Consider the following 10,034-nt stretch of genomic DNA (forward strand, 5'->3'; position numbering starts at 1 on the left):
ATCACACAAGTCAGTTTTACAACAACCAAAACTAAAGTTAAAAAAACATGAACCAGCATCAGTTATGGGGGATTGAGGACAATTTTGTCTACGTGTTTATTGTAACAAAACATATGACAGAATTAAGAAATACCTGTCGATTGGTGGCTGTTTTTTTTAAGCGATTTTGTGTCTCACTGCAAGTGGAATTCCACCGCCATCACGCTGAGTTTGAAAAACTTTTTGCATAAATACACTGAGCCTCGTATGAGTTACCTTAAGCCAGTTTCAGCCATGAAATCTTTTTATTTATTTATTTTTTAAGACATTTTTTGCCTTTAATTGACAGGAGAGTGAAGTGTGAAGGGGGAGAGACATGCAGCAAAGGGCCACAGGCTGGACTTGAACCCAGGCCGCTGCGACAACAGCCTTGTACATGGGTGCCTGCTCTACCACTAAGCCACCGACGCCCCCATGCCATGAAACCTTGGTAAAATAGCTATTTTTTGTCAAATATACACTTTCCCATGTTGTCCAGAGTACAGTGACAGATAGCTGAATGTTGGTTCTGCTACCCTGATCTGGATTTTACATCAGAAAAAAATGATTCATACAGTCCTACTTCCCATGCTTTGGAAGATTTATTTAAGACATTTTCATACCAATAACAACTGAGTTTTTTTATAAATGAATGAATTCAGTGCCTTTTAAGACTTTTTAAGGATCTGCGGGAACCCTGTAAACATCATATGTTGGCATTGTCGCAGTGTGAAGTGGGACCTGACCTGTTTACGCTCCGTGTCGCGCTTTCTCTCTGGGATTTTCTCCAGAAGACATTCAATGTTCAAAGTCATGTCTGGTCCCAAGATAGATGAAACTGTAATAAGATACAAAATTGTAAGCCATTGTACTGTGTGTGATTTCAGACTGTGACACTGTTAATTATCTCCTTGACAAACATTTTAAATAGAGGTCATGTACTATAGGTATTTTACCAGGTGGAGGAATAGGATCTTTCTTCCCATTCAGGTTGTGCATTGTCTGATGGTCCAAACACTCTCCTTCAAAAACACGCCCATCCTCGAAAATGAATTTCCCCTATGAACCATACAATCATTTTTAGAATTCTTGGAATTACATACACGTGTGTATTATAGGTGAGCACTGACTTTAAAATGGATGCCAGGTTTTTCACCCTGAATTAACTGAATTTAGGAATATGTGTATTTCACTAAGAGAGGCAATACTGTGATTAACCTTCCCATGTTTTTTATTCATCCTCCATTCTTGTTCGTAGATCGCACCACCAGCGTAGTAAAAGGTTCCCTGGCCATGCCTCTGACCCTGAACAAAATCCCCTGTGTACTGATTGCTCTGGGAATACTGGGATCCATCTGCTCGCCTCAGGATCCAGGTGTGTGTGCCTCGTCCATGCTACCAGAGAGCAGAGCATAAACAGGTTTTAAGGAGGATAAAAAGCAATTGTCCTGGAGTGCAATATGGATATTTTGCAATCAGTGGTGTGTTTTGATACCTGGACTCCTTTCTGCCACATCCCAACATACTGCTGTCCCAGCTTAAGCCACCTCATCATGCCCTCTCCATGTCTCAGGTTGTTCTTCCACTCACCAGAGTAAGTGTTACCAGACGGGTAGCTGTTAGGAAACAGATGTCACCTTTGGGAAGTTCAAATGTAACTCTGGTTACAGATAGGATGATGTTCTCCATACGTACCGTCTCACTCCCCATCCCTCTCTGTTGTTCTTCACCCAGTCTCCTTTATACCAAGAGGTCTTATCCTGGTTATAATACACCGTACCCTAACACAAAGAGACCCAGTTACAAAACTAAATCTTAAAAAAGAATCTGATTTTAATTGGGGGATCATACCTTTCCATGCCTCTTGCCCTGATCCCACTTCCCCATGTATGTCACTCCATTTTTTGCACATTTGTAAGTTCCAGTCCCATGTCGTATACCGTTGTACACTTCACCCTTATAAGAGCTGCCGTCCGGCCAGGTGTAGGTGCCCTGGCCCATGGGCTTGTTGCACACAAATTCTCCCTGTTGGATTAAAAAGTCACTTTATTACTTCATTAGAACATTTATTACCCCTGTCAAACTATTTTACCTTGCTCAAGTTTGTACACTTGGGTTACTGTAAAGCACTTTCTTTCAAAAACACTCAGTAAAATGTAAGGTCATTGCAGTTATAGTATGTGATCATTGTAGCCTACCTCATATTTCAATCCACCTGCCAGTGTGAGGACACCACATCCATCCATAAGTCCCTTGGAAAACATCCCCTTTAGACAAACAAAGAGACATTATGAAATAGTTTTATTTATCCTTATAGAAATTAGAGCGTCAATCACACATTTCCTGTGGATGTATTTGAGAATATATTTTAAGCCATGTTAAAATGTATTCCTATTATTGTATTACACAAGAGCATGACAACCAACTGCATTTAAAGATATAGGTTAGCAATAAGGGAAGATGGAGTAAGATGCCCCTTTAAAAGATTTTCACTTCTGTGCAATTATAACAAAATTAGCAACTCTGCGAAGTTATTTTAACCAACAGTCTGTTGGTTTATGCATCATCATCCTGCACATCTGCCCTGCAAAGGAGTGGTTTGTTCAGCTGAACACACTATAGGCACTGCCTATATAATGCCCGAAGGATGTTTACACCAGGTGCTGCCAAAATAAGGCCAGGAAAATCATTAAGGATCAAAGCCACAAGGAAAACTGCCTTTTCTTCCTGCTATGATCAGGAAGAAAGTACCTGTTACACAATGGCAGCACCAAGAAGTTCTGGAAGAGCATCAACCCTCAGAATGTAGGGATCCTGAATGAAGACTGTGTAAGACCCCATTCACCCCCCATATTCTTATATTAATTACTATTACACTTTTTTGAATATATAAATTGATGCAAGTGACGGTTTGCATTTCCCTTCTTATGTTTTTATCTGAAAAATAAATTGATTTAATTGACTGACTGACATGCTAAACTCATACACAAATGTGTCTTAATTTTACAATTAATTGACTTTGTTCTTTTTTTTTTTTTTAACCTTTATTTATCAAAGAAGTCCCATTGAGATTGAAAATTTCTTTTACGAGAGAGACCTGGCCAAGGTAGCAGCCAATCCAATAAAGCCAATAAATTTTAGATCTTTTTGAAGACTGCTCCATGTTCTTGAGGGAGGCGTTTCCCAATCCTACCCTTCAATTTTATGCAGTTTCAAATAATTTGAATAAAGACTATTGTTGAGCCCACTGAAATATATTTGTGGTTAAAATAAATTTAAATATACTTCACAACACTTATTTTATTTGGTTTAAAGGCACAATTTTCATTTAAGTAAATCGGCAGTTAAATAGGCTAATATTCTACAATGCACGTAGGCTGTACATTTACTGTATTGTAAAATCAGACATATTGTCTTTCCCCGTGGTTTCAGAATGTATCTTGTTTGTAATAATACCTTGTACAAATGACCTCCTTCAAAACATGCAGCCCCTTCTCCATGAAACCGGCCTTCACAGGTTTCCCCTTCGTATCTGTCAATCACACCACAAACTTTTGTCAAAATGGCGCCTCAGGTCACGGGTCCCAAATTCATGAGTGCATTAAAAATAATTAAGCTTAATAAATGTTTTGAATAATGACTTACTTTTGTACAATTAAGCAAAAAAGTGTGGGAAGTTCATAAATGTCGTCTTCTTCAGGCTGCTCATCACTGTCAGGACGGTCATGGAAGTCAGGTTGGTTCACTGTTAAACCAGCAGAGCAGCTGTCTGACTTTATTTTTTCATCTTCCTCGGCTGTATGAGGCAGCTCTGAATTACCGCACGTCTTCTCCTTTTCCTGTTGATCGTTTTTTATCGTCGTTTTCTTCTTTTCCTTCCCTTGTGCCATTTTGCGCCGTTTATGTACCTCTCGTGCCAGCAAAGCTTCTCTCCATGGTAACGGTGGAGGACGCTTACAACTACGGCACGCCGTATTAGTCAAAAAAGTTATACAGTGAACATACTGCCAGAGATCTAATAAAACACACAACAGAAAGTGATACATCTTCTTTATTTACCCTGTTAATTGGGTGCTAAAAATATGAAAAATATAATTTTGTGACGCAAAATACAAATAAAAGCAACAGTAAGAACAACACAATGAACAGTCAATGATTTGAACTATACAAAACTACAGTATCTATGGTTTGGATTCAGTCTTCTCCGTATCAGATGGCTGGCAGAAACAGGAACATTAAGCCGGTGTAAATTAGAGTTGTTCCTTGACATGATCAGTCTTGTGAGATGATGTCCAGGTTGGTGAGATGTCTCATGGTAGGCCTGCCGTGAGGACAGTTCCATGGATGCTCAATCTCCCCCATATGCACCAGGAGCTTCTTCATCTCACTGACACTCAGAGCAGTGCCAATCATTACCTGAAGATGTACAAAGGTAAAACAATGGATAATGTGTCAGGAAAATAGGAATGGTGTTCAATTAGGCTACAACAAAACTGAATAACAAGTAGTCTTCTTGTAGCTATTTAAAAAAGGCTATCACAATGTTTTTACATTTTAGAGACTACAATTCACAACACCTTACATAACTACCAAAACTTAAAGTTTTATATTATTTCATCTTCCATGCAGCCATTTCTTTCCACTAATTTCAGTACAGTATTAAAATGAACTTGCACAGATTCAAAAGTTTTGAGATATGTACACTTTTTTCATTAAAATTACCAATATAATTGCAATGACTATTTAATTTAATTAACAGCACACATTTAATTCACAAGTCCAGTGACTTGTGAATTCAACAAAATACGACTACTATTAAAAATGAAAGTACATGAGAATTGAAGAGAAGACAATGGCTGCTGAGAAGGCAGACAAAAAATGTTTTTTAAGTGATAAGTGGTAGTAATTGGATGTAAATTACTCAAACATACAAGAACATTTGCGTAGTCCTGTAATTACAACAGAATAAGGTGGGAAAAAAATATTCTGATGACTGCTGATCCTAATCTAGAGCCCAAATCTGTTCTGTGAAGATACACGAAAACTCTTGAAACTGTCTATTTATTACTCACAGATTTTCGACAAGCTCGAGAGGCAAACATCTGCCTGACGCGTGATGGTCGACACATGACCCCCGGGCTGTCGCTCAACATGAAGATCAGCTCTTCAATGTCAGCTGGGCCAAATGTCCAGTTTTTACTGGTGGGCAGAGACACCAGCTTAACTCTTTCCATAACCTGAGCTGCATTCATGGTAGAAAAGTTGATTTAGTATTAAAAAATCATCATAATAATTCAACTTAACCTGAGATAAAATCAACTCATATTTAAATGTTCATACCATCCTCATCGATAATAAATTCAAAGCCATTCTTTCTGAAGATCTCAATGTTCTCCATCAGTACGTTTTCACTGACAGCAGTGAGGTGAAGCTTCTGAGGGCTGCGAACATAAAGGAAAAACAAATGTCAGTAAGAGGGCCATTTGTAAGAATGGAGGGCAAAATTCATCAGCTGATTTAGATTCTTACACTATGAGCTTCTGTCCCTGGAGCACAGTGTGCTGCTGCAGCATCTCAAAGTTGTATTTCTCATCTGTGGCATGCTGGTCAATCATGAAGATGTCCGAGTTGAGTTTGGCGATAATGAAGCCCAGGTTGAACTGGCCGATGACCTCCATCTGTTTGAACATGTCTTTACTACAGAGATGAAAGAAAAATATATCAAGTGTTGTGTTTCATTTCATCCACAAAATGGCCAATTATTTACCGTGTGTTATGTTGAATTTGTGAGGAAAACTTAACAGAAAATCAAAACATCAGTTTACAAACTCTCATACAACTCATGCAGTATCATCCAAGTCCCATTTATCCAGTCTGTGTTTAGTACGTCACAAACACATGCATTTTCAGGATAACACTGTGATTCAAAACACTTCTCGTTTTTGAATTCAACATAACGTGAGTTTTGCTGATGAAGTATTGTTTATTAGCACATCCAGCGGTAGTTTAAGGAGTAAAATCCTACCTGATCTCCTTCTTGAGCTCTTCCTCTGCACTTTGATTTTCTCCAGGGTTGATTTTGGCCCTGAAGCGGCGATAGCACAGTTCCTCATCAGTCCTCTGTTTCTGCCGGTCCTCTAACCTCTTAAACTTCCCCGCCAGCTCTTGTAATGAGAAGCGGAGAGGCACCGTCCTCTTCTGAATGCAGACTGGAGCATCCACCGTCGAGGAGGATTTATAAAAAGTGTTGGATTTGTGTTCTGCTGGGAAATGTGGTTTCTCTGTCCTGGCCCTCTTGGCATCTGGGCTCACAGTACAGTCCCCACTGGAAGTGCACGGCTCAGTCTGTAACTCTGGATCTTCAGGAACAGTGTGACTGTTCTCTGACGTTTCTTCCAATGTTTCATTTTCAACACTGTCAGTGGCTGGTTCAGGAGAGCTGAACTCACGGCCAGAACACTGATTATCTGGTGTTGCTGTGGTGACGTCACAGCTGGACACAGCGCTGTCTTTTTCAGAGTCTGTATCATCGCTCATCCTTCCGTACCTAAACCCATCTAGCACTGATTTTCCCACTGGGGATGGTTTAGCGAGATGTCTTGTGGGTTTCACAGGAGATGTTACAGTTGGGCTGCAGGCTGGAGGTTTGCCTGTAAAAAAAGACTGTAGTGTTTTCTGTGTGTTGGCAGCTTTTGCCACACCTGATTTGTTCCCAAAATTGGAGCTTTTATGGCTTGAAAAGGCAGCTTTTAAGCCAGCAAGGTTGAGTGACGACTTTGGGCTCTCAATCACTGGTTGCATATCCTCTCCAGGTTCTGGCATGTTCTCATTAGATGGAACAACCTGACAGATTTTAGACGTTGTATCTAGAGACAAGTGACAGACAAACAGTCCAAATAAAAACGTGACATTACATTGCTATAATATCAATATATACTTTTTATGTTTTGATATGGCGGGCTGAATGTAATGATCTGTTCTTACTGGTGCTGGGTATGGGTGTATAGTTCAGGCTGATCTTATTGACTCCAGCCTCATACATGTTTATGAGAGAAGTCTTCAGAATAGCCAGCAAGAGTTTCTCCTCCTGAAGGAAGATCTGCCGCTTGTCCGGGGTTACGTTCACGTCCACACACTCTGAAATAACACCACAAAACCCTCATGTAGGACAGAAAATCAGCAGGGTGTTTCAGAAATAGCTTTACAGTAATTTTCTTACCAGAGGCTACAGCTATGTTCAAGGCGACAAATGGATACTGATGTCTGTTGTACATATGGTACACTTCATTCACAAGTTTGGTCACCTGCAAGTTGAGAAAAAAAAAACATAGACTAAGCTAAGTTTTCATTTTTTGACAAACACTATACATCAATAAACATTTAAAATGTCCTTTTATCTGCTTACAACAAGATTAAAGTGTGTTATAACGCATTATTAAATGTTTAAATGCTAGACAGAGGTACTTAAACTGTACCTTAAGAGGATCACATGGCCGGTTGTTAATGAAAAAGAACTGCCTGTCTGTGGCACTTCTCCCAACACCGTGGTCCCCTCGTGACACAAACCCTGTAATACTGCCAAAACAGAGTTTTTAATTTAAAAAATACCATCTTGTTAGTAGAAAAGGATTGACAGAGGGCTTCCATGCTTTGGTGTCACTCACGAAAAAAGCTGTTTGGGTAAATCTGCTTCTTTGAGTCCGTATTCTTCAATAATATTTTCTGCTGGAGACACTTGCTGAAAAGGCAGGAGACTCTGTAGCTGCAGAACACACACGGGGAAAAACAAGAATATTAGCAAACCAATGAGGCAATTTAACTAAACAATTTGCAGATTTTACTTGAACTTATGAATCACACACTTCCTCTAAGGGCTGAGGAAATTCTTCAACTATTTGATTTTGACTTAAACAACAATCAGCAGTGGTACAGTCAGACTGACACCTTCTGCAGATTGCAAATAAACAGTATAGTAAAGGAAAGTGTGAAAACAATCTTTCAACCTGTTTTGGTCCAAATATGGCCCCTATGTTGTCTCTCATACTCTGGCTGCCACTGGTGCTGAGGACTGTGCTGCGCTTTCCCTGCCCATTTTGGTTGGAGCAGGTAATACGCACTCCTGTAGAGATGACACAGTAGGACTGCAGCACATGGAGCATTTTTGCATACTCCTGAAAATACAGAATGATAAAATATTTGGGATTATAGATACAAAATGAAAAGTGACCATTATGATTACAAGTTATATTATGTTCTCTACTTGCTTCAAATCACAAGAATGACTGACCTTCTTAATATTGCGCTGGAACTCCTTGTGTCGAACAGGCAGGGTGTAGAAGAGCTGCTGCAGGCTGACTGTGGTGCCTTGCTGCCGTGGATGGGGTGACCTCTGCACTAGGTGGCCTTTTTGGTCAAACACCAGCTTGGTCCCCACCTGGCTGGACTCATGGCACGTCACCACACTCAGGTCACTGAAGCAGGGGGTCGGAGGGAATATTAAGTGATGAGGTGACAAGTAGAATAGGTGTATGTGCCAAATGAATGTGGCTGTATAAGTGTTTTACCTCAGAGCGCACAAAGAGCTGAGGGCTTCACCTCTGAAACCAAATGTTTCCACATGGATGAGATCAGAGAAATCCCTCAGCTTTGATGTGTGATGCTTCAATGCTGCGGAACAGACGCAAGAGGTTTAGGCAAATTTTTAATGGCATGGAGGAGATAAACACAGCTGACACTTACTCAGCCCTTCAAAGTTGGCCTCTTCTACTCCTTTGCCATTGTCTGACACTTCCACAAGTTCAGTTCCACACTCCTTCAGCCTGACATCTGGAACATGCAACATGACATTGAAATTTGTACTCTTTTTTTGGCCAAATTAATATCCCCTATTGCACTGGACTGTGAAACATAATTACCTTGACATTTTCAGCTTTTAAAAAACATACTTACCAACGTTGGTAGCCCCTGCATCAATGCTGTTCTCCACCAGCTCTTTGACAGCTGTGGACAAAGTCAGCACCACCTGTCCTGAGCAGATCTGATGCACTGAGTGCCTGTCAATGGCCTTGATGGCTCCTGCAGGTTCAGAGCTGCCGACAAGAAAACACACACTCAGTGACAATGATGTATAACTTTACCTGCTGCTAAATGCACACTGCAGCAACAGATTCATTCATGTACAGATGTTAAAAGCTCCTTACACCCTGTGTTCTCTGATCTGTGATGAGTACATTAGGATTGTGGGAACGTCAGGTGACATTACTCTAAAATGCATGTCAATTATAGTAAGTTATAATTGGAGAGTTGGTTGCCATGCCGAATTGTAGAGTATATCCACATTATTCATGTCAGCACGTTACTTTCTTTAAAATATTTACTGACAATCTAATATTACATCATAATATTTAAATAGGCAGATTTTACAGTGAAGTTTGGTACAGGTTGAAGTAAACCCACATGACAACGAAAAGGACTGGGCCTAAAATGTAATACGTGTCTCAAAATGACAATTGCATGGTGTCACTAATATATCTGCAAGCAAATTCACATTAAATAAATACTTTGGTATCTAACTTACCAAGCATCAGACATCTTCAAGGGCTGAAATGCTTCAGGAGGGATTCATTCAAATTATGATAAGTGACTTAATCTGAAACACCGAAAGTAAAACAAACCAACTAGCATGTTACCATACATACAAATGGAGCTGGGTTTTTTTTTTTTAAAACTAACTGATACGGCAAATATTTCCATGCAACGGCTTCACCACATCATGTTGTAAACACAAAAGTGAAGTTGTACCGCGCGTACGGCGCAGACTGTTCGCGAGAGTCACCCGTGCGCGAAAGAACGCAGGTTGAACATTAAAAACTATAAAATGTTGAGTGTGTGAAACAGCAACCTCACAAAACAAGCACACATATAACACTGATATCAGAATATAAAACAATATCACTTTACGTAAATAAGTATTATTAAACCGTTGCCTCAAATTATGTCGCGTTTCATCATCGGAT

General features: G+C 39.9%; 2 protein-coding genes across 3 annotated transcripts in view; both read right to left on the bottom strand.

The window, feature by feature from the left end:
- The window catches only part of rsph10b (radial spoke head 10 homolog B), a 22,869-nt gene extending 18,927 nt beyond the window's left edge, over positions 1–3,942 (bottom strand). For both annotated transcript variants that reach the window (XM_049562607.1, XM_049562608.1), the window contains exons 1-9: positions 3,664–3,942; positions 3,475–3,550; positions 2,217–2,285; positions 1,870–2,043; positions 1,714–1,799; positions 1,514–1,634; positions 1,237–1,413; positions 975–1,077; positions 765–856 (exon numbers count right to left, since the gene is read on the bottom strand). In XM_049562607.1, the coding sequence (XP_049418564.1) occupies positions 765–856; positions 975–1,077; positions 1,237–1,413; positions 1,514–1,634; positions 1,714–1,799; positions 1,870–2,043; positions 2,217–2,285; positions 3,475–3,550; positions 3,664–3,908 (1,143 nt within the window). In that variant the 5' untranslated portion in view covers positions 3,909–3,942. The remainder of the gene's footprint in view (positions 1–764; positions 857–974; positions 1,078–1,236; positions 1,414–1,513; positions 1,635–1,713; positions 1,800–1,869; positions 2,044–2,216; positions 2,286–3,474; positions 3,551–3,663) is intronic.
- Positions 3,943–4,070: 128 nt separating this feature from the next.
- Positions 4,071–9,812, bottom strand: pms2 (PMS1 homolog 2, mismatch repair system component). Its single transcript, XM_049562615.1, has 15 exons — positions 9,596–9,812; positions 8,968–9,107; positions 8,758–8,844; positions 8,583–8,685; positions 8,306–8,489; positions 8,022–8,189; positions 7,683–7,780; positions 7,494–7,593; positions 7,238–7,322; positions 7,003–7,155; positions 6,044–6,884; positions 5,548–5,715; positions 5,359–5,459; positions 5,091–5,260; positions 4,071–4,434 (listed from the first exon to the last, which is right to left on the bottom strand). Exons 1-15 carry the CDS (start codon positions 9,607–9,609, stop codon positions 4,291–4,293), a joined length of 2,556 nt encoding a protein of 851 aa, XP_049418572.1. The 5' UTR covers positions 9,610–9,812; the 3' UTR covers positions 4,071–4,290.
- Positions 9,813–10,034: the final 222 nt, after the last annotated feature.

The sequence above is a fragment of the Epinephelus fuscoguttatus genome, linkage group LG20, assembly GCF_011397635.1.
Source record: "Epinephelus fuscoguttatus linkage group LG20, E.fuscoguttatus.final_Chr_v1".
Taxonomy (NCBI): Eukaryota; Metazoa; Chordata; class Actinopteri; order Perciformes; family Serranidae; genus Epinephelus; species Epinephelus fuscoguttatus.

Coding starts and splice junctions, on each gene's coding strand:
- pms2 (XM_049562615.1), bottom strand. Junction 7,156..7,237: donor GAACATAGCTGTAGCCTCTG/GTAAGAAAATTA, acceptor GTGTTATTTCAG/AGTGTGTGGACGTGAACGTA. Junction 4,435..5,090: donor CTCGAGCTTGTCGAAAATCT/GTGAGTAATAAA, acceptor GTACATCTTCAG/GTAATGATTGGCACTGCTCT.